Source organism: Cotesia typhae, unplaced genomic scaffold (genome assembly GCF_013202065.1).
Source record: "Cotesia typhae breed Kobodo isofemale line unplaced genomic scaffold, CoteBio_Ctyphae contig_27, whole genome shotgun sequence".
Taxonomy (NCBI): Eukaryota; Metazoa; Arthropoda; class Insecta; order Hymenoptera; family Braconidae; genus Cotesia; species Cotesia typhae.
The window spans coordinates 1498724-1518714 of NW_027423733.1; the positions used below are offsets into that span (position 1 = coordinate 1498724).

General features: G+C 33.7%; 2 protein-coding genes and 1 long non-coding RNA gene across 3 annotated transcripts; 2 read left to right on the forward strand and 1 right to left on the reverse strand.

The window, feature by feature from the left end:
- Positions 1-11010: 11010 nt before the first annotated feature.
- Positions 11011-15475, reverse strand: LOC141525820 (uncharacterized). The gene is made up of 3 exons (XM_074240464.1): positions 15170-15475; positions 14601-14736; positions 11011-13844 (listed from the first exon to the last, which is right to left on the reverse strand). The coding sequence occupies exons 2-3, from the start codon at positions 14727-14729 to the stop codon at positions 12843-12845; spliced, it is 1131 nt and encodes a 376-aa protein (XP_074096565.1). The 5' UTR covers positions 14730-14736; positions 15170-15475; the 3' UTR covers positions 11011-12842.
- Positions 14885-16688, forward strand: LOC141525821 (uncharacterized). Its single transcript, XR_012478907.1, has 4 exons — positions 14885-14902; positions 15854-15928; positions 16075-16292; positions 16567-16688. It is a non-coding gene; the product is annotated as an uncharacterized LOC141525821 (long non-coding RNA).
- Positions 16689-16959: 271 nt separating this feature from the next.
- On the forward strand, positions 16960-18641 carry LOC141525774 (uncharacterized). Its single transcript, XM_074240396.1, has 4 exons — positions 16960-17062; positions 17343-17702; positions 17860-18058; positions 18382-18641. The coding sequence occupies exons 1-4, from the start codon at positions 17012-17014 to the stop codon at positions 18624-18626; spliced, it is 855 nt and encodes a 284-aa protein (XP_074096497.1). The 5' UTR covers positions 16960-17011; the 3' UTR covers positions 18627-18641.
- Positions 18642-19991: the final 1350 nt, after the last annotated feature.

The window sequence follows — 19991 nt, forward strand, 5'->3', positions numbered from 1 at the left end:
AACACCAGGGTCTATCAGAAGAGGCTATATAATGTTGTATAGGTATTAAATCCCCGTAACCAATTAGTAGTAGGGGTTTAGAGTTTCGTACAAACGTAGGGTTGTTTCTCCTTGTGATCAGTTTGTCAAGAACAGGCGATAGTGGATGAGCAGAATTAGATTCAATCCTAGTCAAATAATTCACCCTTGTGGAAATAATTCTCTGAAAAAACTCTTGACAAGTCTTTATAACTCTGAATAAGACTTTTCGAAATTCTTCACATCCCTAACTAAGTGAAGGAAAGACTTAATGAGTCTTCAAAACTCTGCAATACTCTTTAAAAGTCAAATTTTCCCTGCAATTTCGGAATTTCTCAAAGAGTTATTAAGACTTGATAAGACTTGTTCAGTTTTACAGGAAAAGAAGAAAATATTTCTTTTCAAAAAAATTACGTATCAGAATTAAATAAAACTATAAAAAGAATTAATGCATGTTTTAAAAAAATTTTTTTAAATAATATTTTCATCACGAAAATACTTTGATGGGCATCGAATCACTCATAGTTGAGCAAGTCAAAACATCAACAGCAAATGAAGTGCACTTGCTGTTGGAAACAGATATTACTCAAAGAGTAAATCCAATCGGTATTTAATTTGGACTATCAAATATTAAAGTCAACTTTCTAGGTAGGAAAGAGGTTTCTAACCACATGCCACCTATTAGAAACTAAGAACACTCAAAGATTCTAACTGTAAATTCGTAAACTAAAATATGTTAGGTATCAATTAATTCCAGCAGATAGCGTGTGGATAGAAAATTCTTTCCTACCTAGAAAGTTGACTTTAATATTTGATAGTCCAAATTAAATACCGATTGGATGTACTCTTTGAGTAGTATCTGTTTCAACATCAAGTGCACTTCATTTGCTGTTGATGTTTTGACTTGCTCAACTATGAGTGATTCGATGCCCATCAAAGTATTTTCGTGATGAAAATATTATTTAAAAAAATTTTTTTAAAACATGCATTACTTCTTTTTATAGTTTTATTTAATTCTGATAAGTAATTTTTTGAAAAGAAATATTTTCTTCTTTTCCTGTAAAACTGAACAAGTCTTATCAAGTCTTAATAACTCTTTGAGAAATTCCGAAATTGCAGGGAAAATTTGACTTTTGAAGAGTATTGCAGAGTTTTGAAGACTTATTAAGTCTTTCCTTTACTTAGTTAGGGATGTGAAGACTTTCGAAAAGTCTTATTCAGAGTTATAAAGACTTTTCAAGAGTTTTTTCAGAGAATTATTTCCACAAGGGCATGCATAGATATTGGAAGCGAAAGCTGATCGGTGGCTCTTTGACTTCAGCCAGCATAATATTGATTGGTGTCGATTTTCTGTATCCCATAGCTACCCTGATGGCTCTATTTTGAATAACTGTAATTTTCTTCAAGTTTTTAGTTGATAGTGGATGAAGTAAAAAACCACCGTACTCAATTCGAGATCTTATTAAAGCTTTATAAAGTCGTAGCATAACACTAGGATCAGCACCTGACCAGGTAGTTCTTAGATAGCTTAAAATAGCCATTGGCTTGATACACTTTTCTCTGGTCGATTCTATTTGTCGATCCCAGGTAAGAGAATCATCAAAATATAAACCTAGAAGCTTGAAAACCGAGTTCGAGTTGATTGTTTCTCCCCTAATCTTCAAAGACCATATTTTTTATGTTATTTTCTTGCTTTGACTAAAAACGCAAAGTTGATTTTTGCCAGGAGATGATTCTAATCCTCTAGAGTCCAAAAAGTTTATAATATCGATCATAGTGTTCTCTAGGTTTTTAATTGCTCGTTCAGGCTTTTTAGAAATTGCATAGTAGGTCGCATCGTCTGCAAATTCCATGAGTTGGCATCTTTCTAACGGAATATCTTCTAGTGGAGACGTATATAATGCGTAAAGAATTGAGCTTAGAACTCCTCCTTGAGCAAGACCCTTGAAAACTGTTCTTTTTTCATCAATTTCTTCATACCTGAATGTCAAGAGCATACGTCCAACTAGATTGTGTACAATCCTGAGATATAACTCTGGAACTCCTATATCCTTTAAAGTTTCGATTAGGATCCCTGGCAAAACGTTGTCGTATGCGCCTTTAATATCAATGGATAAGCTTGCTAAGATTTCATCGTCATCAAAAGCATTCAGTATTTCAGCGATAAGTAAGGTTAAATTGTCCATACACGATCTTCTTCGCCTGAAGCCAAATTGCTTATTTGGTAGCTTTTTATTGTACTCCAGCCACCAGCTCAGTCTCATGCTTAACATTCTTTCCAAGGTTTTTAAGATGCAGGATGCTAAAGAAATCGGGCGAACTTTTTTGAAGTCGCCTTTAGGTATAAAAAGACCGTATATTCTCTCCATTCATTGGGAAATGACCCAGTAAGATAAATCTCGTTGTACAAATTTAGCAGCAGCTCACGTAACTTTTATGGAAACTTTTTGAGGATTTGATAGTCTATTCCATCACATCTGGGACTGCTTTTGGGGTTGCATTTATCCAATGCGATGTCTACCCTTGTGGAAATAATTCTCTGAAAAAACTCTTGAAAAGTCTTTATAACTCTGAATAAGACTTTTCGAAAGTCTTCACATCCCTAACTAAGTAAAGGAAAGACTTAATAAGTCTTCAAAACTCTGCAATACTCTTCAAAAGTCAAATTTTCCCTGCAATTTCGGAATTTCTCAAAGAGTTATTAAGACTTGATAAGACTTGTTCAGTTTTACAGGAAAAGAAGAAAATATTTCTTTTCAAAAAAATTACTTATCAGAATTAAATAAAACTATAAAAAGAATTAATGCATGTTTTAAAAAATTTTTTTAAATAATATTTTCATCACGAAAAATACTTTGATGGGCATCGAATCACTCATAGTTGAGCAAGTCAAAACATCAACAGCAAATGAAGTGCACTTGATGTTGGAAACAGATACTACTCAAAGAGTACATCCAATCGGTATTTAATTTGGACTATCAAATATTAAAGTCAACTTTCTAGGTAGGAAAGAATTTTCTATCCACACGCTATCTGCTGGAATTAATTGATACCTAACATATTTTAGTTTACGAATTTACAGTTAGAATCTTTGAGTGTTCTTAGTTTCTAATAGGTGGCATGTGGTTAGAAAATTCTTTCCTACCTAGAAAGTTGACTTTAATATTTGATAGTCCAAATTAAATACCGATTGGATTTACTCTTTGAGTAATATCTGTTTCCAACAGCAAGTGCACTTCATTTGCTGTTGATGTTTTGACTTGCTCAACTATGAGTGATTCGATGCCCATCAAAGTATTTTCATGATGAAAATATTATTTAAAAAAATTTTTTTAAAACATGCATTAATTCTTTTTTATAGTTTTATTTAATTCTGATAAGTAATTTTTTTGAAAAGAAATATTTTCTTCTTTTCCTGTAAAACTGAACAAGTCTTATCAAGTCTTAATAACTCTTTGAGAAATTCCGAAATTGCAGGGAAAATTCGACTTTTGAAGAGTATTGCAGAGTTTTGAAGACTTATTAAGTCTTTCCTTCACTTAGTTAGGGATGTGAAGAATTTCGAAAAGTCTTATTCAGAGTTATAAAGACTTGTCAAGAGTTTTTTCAGAGAATTATTTCCACAAGGGTAATTCTGTCATTGAGAAAGGTTCTTCGAGGAACTTGTCTCCACCCTCGTTGAAAAAATCCGGTTCGTTTTGCGGCACCCAGGATGGACATAACTGTTCAATAGCTTGCTTAACATTTTCTATCCTTTCTTCTGAATATTCATTGGTTAAATTAGATGTATTCCATCTGTTCTTAAAGCTTTTTAATTTTTGCCAAATATAAGATGGATTAGTATATTTGGTCAGTGTGTCGCAAAAATTTTCTCTCTTTATTTTATTTAAATCAGATTTCGCATTATGTTCAGCTTTAAGTAACTTTACAAAGTTTTCTCTACTGGAGTTGTATTTAAATTGGAGCAAGGCTGCTTTTCGTACTCTTATTAATTTTTCGCACTCGTTGTTCCACCAGGGAGCAGCATTAGGTTTTTTTGTATTGATCTTCTTCTTTTTACTATTGATATTTTTGCTGACTATGGTTGTGTTTGCATTGTGGATACAATCAGTAATTAAAGCTAAGAACGTTGTGTATTTAGCCTGAGTGTCAATATTTATATTATTGATAACTTCAGCGCAGAGGTCGACACAGATTTCAAGATTTTTTTCAATTAATTCCCAATCGGTTTTACTGTTAACTAGTCTGGATGATCTAGATGAGTTTTTAAGTTCTGATCTTGTGTTAAGTGTTATATAAATGGGAAAGTGGTCACTACCCCAAGAATCTTGTTCTACAGTCCAATTATATAATGCTAAAGACGGTATATCTACAAATGCTAGATCTATAGCGGAATTTGAGCCATATTGGCGTGAAAAGTATGTACTCGGACCTTGATTTAAAATCCCAACCTCCGTTTTTTCTAATGCATTGAACAATTTTCTTCCTTCGTCACAGCTTATGCGATCACCCCATAGTGGGTGATGAGTATTAAAATCACCAGCTACGAGAAACTTTTCACCAAATTGAGACAGGAAACGCGCCCACGAGGATTCGTCGATATTTTGATCAGGAGGCCTATAACATGAAACTACTATAAGTACAGAGTCATCTAAATAAATTTGTATTGCACATAGTTCTATCTTACCTCTGCAATTGTATAAATTATTAATTTTTTTATATTTAAGATTATTACTTACTAAAATCGCTACCCCGCCCCCCACATTATTAATACGGTCCCTTCTTATCACATCGAAGCCTTTGATAGCGAAATGAATGTCTTTATTTAACCAAGTCTCTGAGAGTAACATTACGTCAAAGTTGGAAGATCTGCATTGAAGTTCAGGAAGTTTAGTACGACTGCTCCGGCAATTCCATTGAAGAACCCGAATTTTTGATTGGGATCCATCTCCATGATTGAAAAGAATGTACGTTAAGGTGAGGTTGGAGTGTGGCTTTGCCACACGTGTAGTTCCATTGTCTTCCAAATTCTTGGCCAGAACTTTTCTGGATCTGGTATTGAGGTAATTAATTCAGTAAATTGCTTAATGGCTTTTTGGGTAGCCTTATCAGTAAACTTCGACTTAGAGAGTTTGAAATTTTTAAGACTGTTCTTGATAGATTCAGGATTAGGATTATTTGGTGGTGACGGTTTAAAAGCAACCTGCTGTCTGTAAGAGATTGGTGTACTGGACTGCGTAGGAACTGTAGTGTGAGGCAAATTAGGGAAATTAGCCTTACTGAAGAAAGGTACTGGTGTTGATGATTTATCTTTGTTCTCAAATATCTTTCTTGCTTGAATAAAAGATAAATTGTCGTACGCCATTATATGGCTGATTTCTTTGGCTTTAAAGATAGCAGAACATGTTTTATCTGTCGATCGATGAGCTTGTCCACAATTAATACAGTTCGGAGCTGATGTGCAGTTGATTCCTGTTTGGTGTCTTGGTTGTGAACATGTCAAACATCTTTCTATCTCTTTACAGAATTTGCTAATGTGACCCATCTTTCCGCATTTATAGCATTCCCTTGTGGAAATAATTCTCTGAAAAAACTCTTGAAAAGTCTTTATAACTCTGAATAAGACTTTTCGAAATTCTTCACATCCCTAACTAAGTGAAGGAAAGACTTAATAAGTCTTCAAAACTCTGCAATACTCTTCAAAAGTCAAATTTTCCCTGCAATTTCGGAATTTCTCAAAGAGTTATTAAGACTTGATAAGACTTGTTCAGTTTTACAGGAAAAGAAGAAAATATTTCTTTTCAAAAAAATTACTTATCAGAATTAAATAAAACTATAAAAAGAATTAATGCATGTTTTAAAAAAATTTTTTTTAAATAATATTTTCATCACGAAAATACTTTGATGGGCATCGAATCACTCATAGTTGAGCAAGTCAAAACATCAACAGCAAATGAAGTGCACTTGATGTTGGAAACAAATACTACTCAAAGAGTAAATCCAATCGGTATTTAATTTGGACTATCAAATATTAAAGTCAACTTTCTAGGTAGGAAAGAATTTTCTATCATTTAACTGTTTTAATTCTAATATTCTAATATTTAACTGTTTCAAATGAATGAGAAAAGGACCTTTGTCTGTTCTTAAGTATTTTATAGGAGCTTGAAAATTTTGTTTTGGCGTGAAATTGTTGTCATTGGTCTTTTTGTTGATGTCGTTGACTCCATTATTTATTGACTGCAATCCAGAGCTTTGTGAGTTATTTGCGCTACTAAACGCCTGGTAACCGTTTTTGGATACATTTGCTGATTTATTCATGTTTTTTATATTGTTTTGCTTTTCGTCCTTCCTTCTTTTAATCATCGATTGATCTCCATTTGGGCTACTTGTTCTGCTTCTTCCGTTTTTATTAAGGTGTGCGTTGAGAATTTTCAAGTCCTTGATTTTCTTGTATTAAACTTGTATATAGTTGAGAATTCTGTATGTCTTTATTAGTTTCATAATTTTCTGTCAGATTAAAGTCGTCCTCTTCATCCTCGAACATAGGCTCATTAAGCGTTTCCCCTCCCCACGCCATACGGCGAAATTGGGGTTAGTTTTTTATGTGACTCCAATTAATAGAGCTCCGTTAATTAACTCAATTAAAATATTTCAATAGGCTCCACAAAAGTTTATTTTAATTAAAATTAGGCAATAAAGTATAAAATAAATAAAATATTTAGATTTTTATTTTTAAATTTATATACTTATCAGGATCGAGCCTTTTTCTCAAATTCAAAAACAAACAACTTTTAAATTAATTGCCGCGTAATGCATCGACAACGATACCTATGATATTTTAAGATATAACACTCCTGTTATGTCGCAATAACTATAATGCTTTGGGTTGCATCTGGCAGGTGACACTACCTGTCAGATGAACCAGAATTTGGATAGAACTCTTAGCCATGAAAGTGATGACTTAAACAACCGATAACATAGGTTCCGATGACTTGAATTCCTATAGCCCAGATTCCGATAGCCAAGATTTTCGATTGGATATAATTCCGATAACCAAGAATCCCGATGAAATAGAAACCGTTAGCCTAAATTCCGATAGCCAAGATTTTCGATAGGGTATAATCCCATTAACCCAGGATCCCGATGGAATAAAATTCCCAATGCATCTGCGAAAAATTTTTATTCAGATAGGTGGCGCTATTTAATTGCAGCTGTTATGCCTCCATCTAGTTTATAACATATTATTATTTTTGATTAAGGATCTTACCGACGGCGGCTTCTCGCCCGGGAGTATTGAAATACTCGGTCTCAGTGCGGGAGAGGAATTTAAATTTAATAATAAATTATAAGACGAGTTTGTTTAGTTGGTTTACTCAATATTTGAACTTTAATTTATTATTAGATTATTTAATAGAGAAAAAAAAGAAAAACTCTTGTAAAATCGCTCGACAGTTGTTTAACAATAGATAGTTCTCAACTACTTGAGTTCTCGAGGAGTAGTGTCGTTACAAAAAGCGTTGATTCGAAGTCCTCAGCTTCACATCTCCCTCCATTTTTCCACACACATAGGCTTACACTACGTTACAACTTAACTATTCCTTACAACTAATACATATATAGAGACTTATCCTTATAACACATAATTTCTATCTTTTACAACCTAGTTCCTTGAACACTATTACTTATTAACTTACACTGTGATAGATTATTTTCTTCTACTGAATTATTTTATATATTATTTTATTAATGGGGTTATAGTAGTATTACTGATGAAGATGATTATGCTATTAATGACTATATTAATAACAATAATGATAATAATAATAACAATAGTAATAATAATAATAATAATAATAATAATAATAATAATAATAATAATAAGCGATGCTTGCTACGTGGCCTCCAAGCGGCGCATCGCGGGAAACGCAGACCATAACATCAGGTCTGTAGGCGAACGACGTAGCCCGTGCAGTGGGCCAACTACCCACTGCATGGAAATAACTGAGTTACCACAAGATACCAACTCAGAAGTGCTCCCCACAACCGGTCCTTTTCGGATGAGGACCATTCATCAGGTGGGAGGAGCACGCCGGACCCGATGAATGATGACGACCCTGGCGCCTTAAGGACTTACTTTAAGTGGACGGAGGAACTGAGAGTCGATCTCTTGGTGTGCTACCAACGTAGCGAGCCGGGGGTGAGCGGCTATATGGCCCGGATGCACACTCTTTGGAGTGATATGCATCCGGAGCTAGCGCATTTTACGCCCAAACACCTGCGTAATTATGCCGCTCATCTTCGGCGAAATAGAAGATCGCTTGTGCCGGACAGAAGGCAGTCTAATAGACTTTCCTTTCCGGCGCAACTACACCAAGAGCGACGCCGTTCCTCCTTGGACAACAACAATCCCTTTGTAGGACGGCAAGTAAGTATATCTAAAAAGATAACTTACTCCCAACAACAGCTTGACGCGGTAAACGAAGATCTCCGTGCAAACATCCTGGAGGATTCCACCCTGCTCACTGTGAGCCAGGTTGTGTATGGTGCAGCAGTTTCGGCTTTTCCGAGAGAGAGACAATGTCTCTCGATCGAGGCAAGGTTGAAACAGCGCATCTCACAACTTGGCTTGAAAATTGACATGTCCGGAAACAGGTCTCCCGCATTCAGTGTGTGATTGAGTACGACACAACTCAAACACCATACACGCCCCGAATTCGGCGCATTGCTGCTGAACTTCGGTGGCGTCATCACACACTGAACAAGAGTACTCTTCATGTCATCAAGGAAGAGTCTCTTAATAAATTGCGGGCTCTAGTGGCTGCTAAAAAGTCATTAGAGAAAAGGCTGAAGCGGTTGGTCGACAACTCGTTGTTTCGATCCAGCCCTTCACGGTTTCTGACACCAAAGACCGATGTTACCGGGAATTATCCAACACCTGAGCGGGTGGAAGCTTTTGGACTGAGTTGTATGGAGATCAACCAAACGTGAACGCCAACACTCCAGCTCTGCACGACTTCAAAGTATTCTGTCGGGAACACCGTCGACAGAATGCTGATGAAGAAACCCTGCAGTCAGTGTGGATGAAGTTCGTTCAGCTCTAAATGGCAGCAAAAATTGGGCTACCCCGGGACCAGACGGCATTAATGTCTTTTGGTGGAAGAAGTTTACTTCTACCCACCTCCATCTGGCCCGCATATTTACATCATACATTAGAGCTGACGATCCGATTCCGGACTGGCTTGTAGAAGGGCGAACCGTACTGATACCTAAAAAGGTGACTTGTCTGACCCTAAGAATTTCAGGCCTATCACCTGCTTGAATGCGGTTTATAAAATTTTTACAAAAATTTTAAATAACCGTATCTTGCAGCAGATAGAGCCTGTATGGCAACAGATATATGAACAACGTGGCAGTAAAGAGGCCTGTCAGGTTGCAAGGAGAACCTGATAGTGGATCGATGCGTCTTACAAGATGCGATCTACTATCAACGCAACCTGTCAATGGCTTGGATTGACTATCGCAAGGCATTTGACTCAACTCCACATGAGTTGATTTTATATCTACTCAAATGCCTGGGAGTCAATCCCGAAATAGTGGAATGTATTCGGCGTACAATGCAGCTCTGGCGAACGCGATTTCACATTGGAAGTGGAAACGCATTGCACGTAACCGGAGTTGTAGAGTACAAACGAGGGGTCTTCCAAGGCGATTCCTTGAGCCCTCTGCTGTTTTGCATTTCACTGCTGCCTATATCTGTTGTTCTCCGTAAAACTCATGGGTACTCTGTGGGGCCTCCGGGTGATCGAAACTATTCGATTACCCATCCCCTCGCGACCTTAGGACCATTCTGGAAACACTCTGGAAACAGAGTGGCAATGGTTCCATTCTGTTTCCAGAGTGTTTCCAAAGCGTTTCCAGACTGTGTTTGTTACATTTGTCCATCGTGTTTCCAGAGTGAAACCATAGTGGGCTCAGTCGGTAACCAGAATGAATATGTAGTGAAACAATAATGAATACATTTTGAAAACAGAATGTTTTCAGAAAGAACACATAATGATAACAGAGTATTTCCAGAGTGAATACGTACTGTAACCAATATGTTACTATAACGTACCCAGAGTGAATACATTTTGTTATCTTGAAGTTTCCAAAATGGTTTCATACAGAGCCCATCAAAGAACCAGAGTGAATACATGTTGTTATCACAAAGCTCCCGAGTTGAAACATATAAGAACCATAATGTATCCATAGTCAATATATATAATGATGTCTTAATCACCGTAAAGAGTGGGAGTACTTATGTTACGTATTTAACCCTCCGTTGGTCGCGTCTTTTTAGTTTCTCACTTGCACTATAACGAGTCTTTATAATTTGAGTAGTTGTTAGCTAGCGATTCGCACATAGCGCGACTAACGAAGGGCTAATTTAGATACAGAAAACAAGTTATACGTCCAATAAATATGAAATATAGCCCCATAATTAATTTTTGTTAATCCAACGTTAAACATTTTACTTCCTACTTATATTTGAATTGCATCAAAATTAGCTTAAATTTATTGCTAAATTGATTGTTATGTTTGGGATTTCAAGTTTTTCCGATTACTTAACTTCAAATTCCGTACACAGAAAAAATGGTTTAATTGAGCGAAGAAAAAAAATTTTGACTGAAGAAAATTTTATTTTAAGAATTTGATTTATTTTCAGCTAAGAAGAAAAATTCTGAAAGTAAGAAAAATTTACTTTAACAAGAAAATTTTCTTGGTTTCACATTTTTCATTATCTTAGCTCAAGAATATCAATTTCTTCAAAAAAATTTTCTTGAATCAATTTTTATTTTCTTGGCTGAAGGAAACCTTTTTACTGTGTATCTAGATTCCCGTTCAGTTATATTCTTTATAGCTATATACATATAAATAGATGTAGCAAATTATACCTAGAAAGAAACAGTTTGTAATGAGTGTTAAAGAATGCTGAAGAAATAATTTAAACTCTTAAATTATAAAATTAACAACTTTATTCAAATTTTTTTATAAATTAAGTTATATAAAAATATAGGAACTCAGGGAAGCATCCAATGGAACAGACAATCAAATAACTGCTGGTACCTGCACACAGCCACCTAAAATTATAACATATTAATTACAAACATAACCTATCTATATTATATAACTAATCTGTTTCCCAACAGTTAGTTTGTTCAATAACATATAATTGTTGCGATTTAATGATCTGAACTGCAGGCTTAATAAATTGAGATTCTTCGATAAAAATTAGGTCATCCAATCTGGTGGTTACTTTGTGAATATGCTTAGTTCCTAATAGACTTCTGACTTGTTGCATGCGTTGAATGAAAATACCGCCTATTGTTTTATTATTGTTGCAAAATTTAACAATTGAAATTATCGTACCAAATTTATTATTTCCATCGAAAATAATACTGTTGTCGAATTTACAATTTTTTGTATTCTTACACTCGTATTTGATTCCGTTTAATATCATCTTTTCAAAACATTCCATGTGTATAGGTTCATATCCAAATTTCATCAAAGCATTCCGTTCATTATCTGTCGTTAATCGTGTTATACATTTTCCTACACCTTTCAAGCGATTTTTAGTGTCAATTTTATTGGTTTCCAATGAAACTCTACATTGTTTAGCCATAATTTTTTTGGTTTCAGCTGTTATTGCATTATCGTATAGAGATGTAATAATAAATTTTCGCATGATAAAGCGCATGGCAATTTGATTAACTCGAGCATGAGAACTGCTGACAAAATCCATGATTCTCTTATTCCAGGACTCAAACACGAATGCTTCATGGACCCATATTGGGCCCCAGTTTTTCACAACAGATACCAAGTGTGTCATTAAATGGACATTAGAAGACATATTTATCGTGCCATAATACTTTTGAAAAAGTGATACAAATTTTTTTAATAGAGTAGCAGATCGCTCTAAATTATTGGGCGTCAGGCAGTCACTGTTTAAATGATGAATCGCTTCTGATAAAAGTGCTAGATGGGTTAAATATTTTTTGGCAAAACTTCTAATAAACAAATTGGAGCATAGTCGAGCCAATTCCGCCATTCTGATGCTTTCCACTTGGGATAAGTTGATATGGACCGTGGTTTTCGTGAGCGACATGACGGTGGTCTGATCGACAATAAAGATTTATCTATCGAGCTCATAGTTTTAGGTGCCCCAATATAATAAGGTGCATTTGTTGTAGTTAAAAGTAACTTTGTTAATTGCTTTACAACTCCGAGAAAAACAGCATGCATCGCTTCAACAACAACACCTTTACTTATGTCGAATAATGGTAGAGCTACTAAAGCTGATATATTTTTTATTCCATGGATCACTTTCTCGGTATCAAAAGCTCGAATCATGTCATTACGTATTTCGGCATCACATCGTTCTTTTTGATAACACTGAGATAATGGATAAATTCGTTTACCACGTCCTGCTGATTTGCCTTTTGCATAACAGTATAAACAACCATATTTTCCGTTGAATTGCTTAATACAAGCTACTGCTGCGCGGGCCGGGGCGTCTAAGCTACATGTGGTGACAATTAATCTTGATGTTACTTCTAAATTATTGTTAGGTTTCCATGTAATTCCATCACAAAATATATTTTGTATTTCTGTGGTAAATGGTCTTAAAAAATTATTCATTACTGGATGTGTTTCGTCCACGAATATTGCCGCAAGAAGCATATGTTTCTTTCGCATCTGTGGAGGTAGCTCGTTGATCTGAGCGTAAATCGGCCATGCACTTGATTTAGAAGACTTTGATACATTACATCCATCAGTATTTATAGTTAATGAGAAATTATACCATTCTTCCAAAAATTTTCTAGGTTCACAGAGCGATTTATATTCTTGGCCGTCATAAATATCTTCGTAACCCTCTGGATCTTTTTTATTCGATGAAATCTATATTTTAACGACTCACTAATGTTGGGTATAGAGAGTAATTCTTGGATTTGTGTTGATAAGCTCAAGTATATGAAGTAACGTAAATTACATTCTAACTTATCATCAGGACCACACGCTTTACATTCACACTGTCTAGTCAGTTTATTAGTTATTTCGCATTTAAAGCCTAAATAGTCCTGACATAAGCGACAATAGTAATGATAGGTAAGGCAATCATCATTGCGATTTAAAAATTTCCATAACCCATCTTTTGTAGAGGGTATTGTACTATCATAATACAACGATTTAATCCATTTCAAGTTATCAAGAGTAGCTGTATACGATAATTGATGTCGGGATGATATAGCTATTTGAGCAAGAACGTGGTCTCTTGCAGTTTTATTACGTTTAGCAATTAAGAAAACACCTGGATTTACTTCATTATCGACGCTGAAAAATGGCTTGTTCGAATTTTCAACTTCACTACAATTATTTGTACTTTCACTTTGATCATCGTGTTCTCCTTTTTCTTCTTCGTCTTCATCATCATCTTCTTCTTCTTCTTCTTCGTCTTCTTCTTCTTCTTCTTCTTCTTCTTCTTCTTCTTCTTCTTCTTCTTCTCCTTCTCCTTCTTCTTCTTCTTCTTCTTCTTCTTCTTCTTCTTCTTCTTCTTCTTCTTCTTCTTCTTCATCATTATTAATATTATAATCATCTTCTTCTTTGTATTCTTCTTCCTCTTCCTTTTCTTCATTGTCTTCTACATTATAGTCATGATGAAATTCATTTTCATACTCTTCTTCTCGATTGTCAGTATCATACATATCTTCAACGCAAACACCATGAGAACTACTAACATTTAGATCGTTGGTAGGTTCGACATCCATATTTTCGGTATGCTCAGAATTCTGAAATGAAACGTAAATACACATAATAAATTCTCATTTTATCAAAACATCATCATAGAAAAAAACAGTACATAGGCACAGCTATGATTGCAACTTTTCCCTGATTAAAAATACTCATTGAAAGGCGTTGATCAGTAGTCGCTCCATGTGAACAGTATATTTACATTGAAGCAAATATAATTGAAATTATTGAGAATGTACATTCTATCAATTTCAACACTTTTCAATAAAAAAGAATTCCATCAGGGATAATAAACAAGTTTGCTTTCATTAATGATAATAAATTTTAAGTATTTCAACAAAATTTTTTTAATTGCTTATAACGCGTAATATTCATTTATTCCATAATAACAAGTTCATAATACACTAAATTAAAAAAAAAAAAAAAAAATAAGTAATGAAAAAATATAAAAATTGATCTACTCATATTAAAAAAGTAAGATTTTGATTAAATTATAATCGTTTCATCTAAAGCATTATTTGAACTATTGAACTATTATTGAACGAATAATAAACATTTTAAAGCAGTAAGAAAATCGAATTCATTTATTGAATGCTTTAACAAATAAGCACCAATAGCATAATATAATTTGGACTACTGAAATTTAAAAAATTAAATCATTTTTGATCTCTACTAATTTTTTTATACAAATTTATGCTGGAATAAAACTACATGCAAGTTATTTGAAATGTGTTCATACATGTACATTAATGATGAAAGTCGGAAAAAATATTATTTAAATTATTTCAACTTACTGGTGATCCGAAAAAATGTTGGGGAATAGATGGCCCCTGTCCATCTGGAAACGCCGTCAAATAATTAGCTAGTTTTCTTTTTTGTCTTCTATACACTGCTACCCGAGAATTACTGAACTTCCTCTTCATTATTTATCTGGTGAAAGAATTTATAAATACAAAATTAGTAATTAGAATGACATTGATTGATCTACGCGTAAACGGTAATCAACCCTGAATTTTACAGATAGCCTAGCCAACATTCAAATAGTTTACCCAGGGATATCTATAGAAAAAAAAGTACTAGTAATTTAGAAATGGAGGTTTGTTTAATTACTCAATATTCATATGTGAATAATTTTACAGGTAGTATATTAAATTATTTTTTGTTCAAATAGATTATTATTCAACTATTAAACTTCTATGGAAATATAACCTGCATTTATCTGTACAGAGTTCTACTGCAAAAATTTAAGTAGCATTGATGAAGCAAGTCTCCCACGTTTTTTACATTGAATTAAACGGTCAAAATAATAGATGTAACTGTTTAGATATTACAGAAAAACATTCGAAACTGCCATTTTACTTACCTAGCATTCACTTCTATGTTCAATGTAGATTATATAGTCAAAATACTAACAATTGAAAGTACTTTTTATTATTAATGCTTGATTTTTGATTACATGTATTTTCTACAGGACTTTAATAACAGACTGAACAATCTCACAAGTTAGGTTAATTTTTTAAGTAAACGACTTTATATACAAAGAGTTAATTTATAAATCACACATTTATGGAGCGATTAAAAAAGTACGCTGTGGATAGTTTATATTTATTTTATAATTTAATAAACAATTTATAGTGTCAATAATATTATTTATACAAGTTGCTTACATTCTCAACTTCTCGTGTATTATTAAAAAAATTAAATGTAATAAAAAAGATGATTTCAATATGAAAAATAGTAAACGCATGCGCAGAATGTAGATGCAAGCATTAGACGTTTTACGTAAAAATTTCAAATGTATAAAGGGACAAAATCATCTATTTATTTCGGCTTGTAATTAAAATGATAAAATAATTTTTTCATTTTATTCCGTTTATTATTTCTATGGAATTTGTCCAATTTTCAGACAATGTTATAAGATTTTATTTTATTTTTCTCAAAATTGTCGCGCTTACCTTACACACGCATGCGTAAATATGTTCGTATCCTATCCAGACGCTGTGATTTATGCCTGGATATACTAATGTTAGACCTCTGTGCTTTACAGCGCTTGCGTTTATGACCCATGAAAGATGGCGACGTGTAAACAACAGATGTTTTAACTCTAGGACAAATTACAGATGTAAGTACATCACTTTTTTACAACTTCCATTGATAATAGCCAATATGTATAATTTATCGGCAGTTCGATTTCTGTGTTATAACTTAAGAACGTTCATAAGTATATAAATGGCAAAAATTACTAATCAAATTCATTTTTTCTCATAGATCGTTGATAAAGATGCATCATAAATATAGTCTTGTGAAAGATGTCCGTAAAAATAAGAGCTACATAGTGTGTTCCAGCTGTATTTTCCGAATAAACGAAAATAAAAAATTAACGCCTATCGATTGGACAAAGGACATCGACCGTGAATGCAGTTTAATTGTGAGGGACGAGCGTTTATCATTGGGTAATGCAATCGTAAAATTCGTGGACTCAGATGGTATGATTTTTATAAACTAATACTTTAATTGACATCCAGTTAAGTTACAACGATCATTTTGTTGATTAAAAGTCAAAAAATTAACATTTTGACTTTTGACCGCGAATTTTAAGATTATCTTTGGAATTCCGTAATAATCAATTTGTTTGTCTACCTGCGAAATGAAAAATGAAACATGATAAAAAATAAATAAATTACATTATATATATTTCTTATAGTAAATTATTAACTTATTTTTACATCTTTCAGTTATAATTACTGTCATTTATTACAGATAATCCACATACACTTATGAAACGTAATTCGGATTCTAATCGAATTATTATGATGAAATTACCGAAGTACAGTCCAAAAATGAGAACCAATATTCCATTTAAGCCGAAAATAATTATAAAAGTAAGTTTAATTTTTGGCATAATAAAAGAATAAAATTTTAATGTCAGTGTTTAAAGTTGTCAAACATTCAATTAAAGTACAATAACTGTACAAACTTTCAATATTAGACGACTATATATTTCTATAGTTATTTTATTTCGTATTCACTTATAATTAATACCAAAAATTAAAATCAAATTTATTGAACAATTTAATAGTATTTGTTTCTGAAAATATACTTTTTTAAAAATTTTTAAATAATTATTTCGTTGCTTTTGAACAGAATAAAAAAAAACCCAAAAGAAAAGGTTACGACGAAATCATCATCGGAGTTTTACCGCAATATGATGCCAAGCAATAATTTTCCCAGGGATTACGATGAAATAGACCGTGACGTAAGTTACAAAAATTGTAATACAGTAATTTTATAGCCTGTTTTTGTAATCTGAAAAATTGTGGAACTTGTTTAATTGTTTGACTTTTTAGAATTGTATTTGAAAAGATAGAACGCATTTGTTTTTTCCATGCTAATACATCTTTTAATATCTAACGAGCTAACTTAAAAACAAAATATTATTTAATACATATATTTTAATACAGAAGTATTTGTCTCTGTAATGTAATTTCTAAATGCGTTTTGAATTATTACACTCACTGATTTACTTATTATTGTAGCAAGAGCAGATACCCACGGAGATTGTCAGTGACAATAGTGAAACCGAAAGAAGTTCAAGTGTCGAAAAATCTGTACGAGGAGCACCGGTTCAACGTAGTCCAACAGTACCTAATGTTTCATCAAATCGATCAACGTCACGACGCAGCAAGACAGTTATACGCCGGCCATTAACGTCTCTTAATACTAACCTGAGAACTTTAAATAATAAAATAAATAATTTAAGTCGAATGATTAAGGCAGATTTGAAACATAACAACGTTAAGTCAAGGCAGGCTCCTCAACAACCAGGCCATAATCAGCAAGTTACTTATCCTATTCCAAAATTGACAGAATCGATAATAATCGAAAATGGAGATGAGGTAACTATATATATATTCTGGTTAATAACAGTAACAGTACTGCTCAAGTAACAAGTAGTTATCTTATCAAAATCGACTCTTTCTGAATGACCGTAAAAATTATCAACCATTTACGATTCATGAAACTAAATTTCATCATTTTCTTTATTTATTCCAGTTTGTCGTTTTTGGAGATACAGCAATAGGTGCTGAAAATTTAGCAAAAATTTTGAAAAAGTCGAGCATGAGGCAACGGGTAAATTTAATAATAAAAGAATTGTGGCCATCAGAGATATTAGAAAAGATGTATATTCAGGACCGTCACAAGAACGAAAATCATATAGAAATTACTAACCAGCAGTGCAAAAAAATAAGAGGTAATACCAGCCTATTTTTTATAACACATTTCAGTTTCATTCATTTCACTAATTTTTATAATTGAAAATCAAATTTTTACAATGTCTAATTTATAATTCTGTTGACTTGGTATGACTGTCAGATTTTAAAAACGGAATTGATGAGTTCAAAGCGCTCAAAAACATATATTATCACCGACAATATTATTTAAATCTAAAAATATTTACAATCTTTTGTTTGGCCTGTAATTTGAGCACGTTCTTAAAGTTTTCAAATAATACTATATGATATAGAATTTTAAATTATATATTTGATAATAATTAAATTATTTTGTATATTACAGATATATGTCTATACCTGCAGCAGAAAAGAGAACTGAAGTTCATCCCAGGATCAAAAGATGATATCACAATTTATTTGAAATCGTGGATAGGAGCTTATCTTAATGATCACCGGCGTCACTTAAAAATCGAAATACTGCTTAAATGGAAAATAATGTTTGTCAAAAAGTATATGAGAAAAATTATATCTATTTTTGTATTAATATTTATTCATCTAAAAACAATTAAAGCAATAATAATAACCTGAAAATAATAAGTTTTCATTTATTATATTATGTCGAGCACATTTTGATCTTTATAAATATCCAATTCGGTTTTGGTATGTATTTATTCCGATTACAGTATGAAATCATTCTGGTTATATTCTGGATTTGGTCTGCATCTTTTTTGAAATCAGTATGTATTCAATCAAGTTACATGTTGATTCCAGTATAAAATTACTAAGGTTTCATTATGGTAACTGTATGTATTAGTTCTGATTCCAGTATATATTCACTAAAGTTACATACTGGAATTGCTATGTATTCACTCTGGTTTTGGTGAGTATTCACTCTGGATTTACTCTGGTTCTAGTATGTATTCACTCTGGATTTACTCTGGTTTTAGTATGTATTCACTCTGGATTTACTCTGGTTTTAGTATGTATTCACTCTGGATTTACTCTGGTTTTAGTATGTATTCACCCTGGTTGTGCTCTGGATACACTATGGGAAAATGTAACAAGCGCACTCTGGAAACGTTCTGGAAACATTATGAAACCAGCCTGATTACAGAAAGGTCCCAGACTGCTAACATTGTGTTTCCAGAATGATCCTAAAGTCGCGAGGGTCTGCTTTACATGGATGATCTGAAGTTGTATAGCGCTGATAAAGATCATCTACAAGCGGCCCTCAACATCGTAGCAGAGTACACACGAGATGTCGGAATGTCTTTTGGGTTGGACAAGTGTGCGGTCGTACATCTGGCGAGGGGTAAGTGCTCTGATACTGGTGATGATGTCGAATTAGTGGATGGGAGCGTCTTAAGCCAATTAGACGCCGGGGAGTTGTATAGATATCTAGGAATGGAAGAGCACCGCATGCATGCGGTCTCTGAAGTCCGAACAACTCTCCAGAGCGAGTATGTTAGGAGACTCCGGAAAATTTGGTCCTCCGAACTTTCCGGCAAAAACAAAGTCTCAGCTACTAACATGCTCGCTGTCCCAGTCTTACTATACTCTTTCGGTGTCCTGAAATGGACCCGAAAGGATTTACGAGATCTCGACATCAAAACCCGTAAGATCATTAATATGAATCGGAGCATGCACCCCAATTCATCAGTCGCCAGATTATACCTCTCCCGGTCCATCGGTGGGAGAGGTTTGCAGAGTTTGGAGCGGCTTCACGACCGTTTGGTCCTGGGTTTAACTCACGAAGTTGTCAATTTCACTGCAGACGAGGATGACTTTCTTATGCAAATTGTACATAAACATGAAAATGCGCATAAGGGGTCATTCTTGTATAAGGCAGCAATATATGCGGCAAGAACCCTTGGTCTTGGAGAAATAAACGCTCTTATGGAACTCCGAAAGGAGGAATTTAAGAGCGTCATCAGGAACGCCGAGGAAAAACTA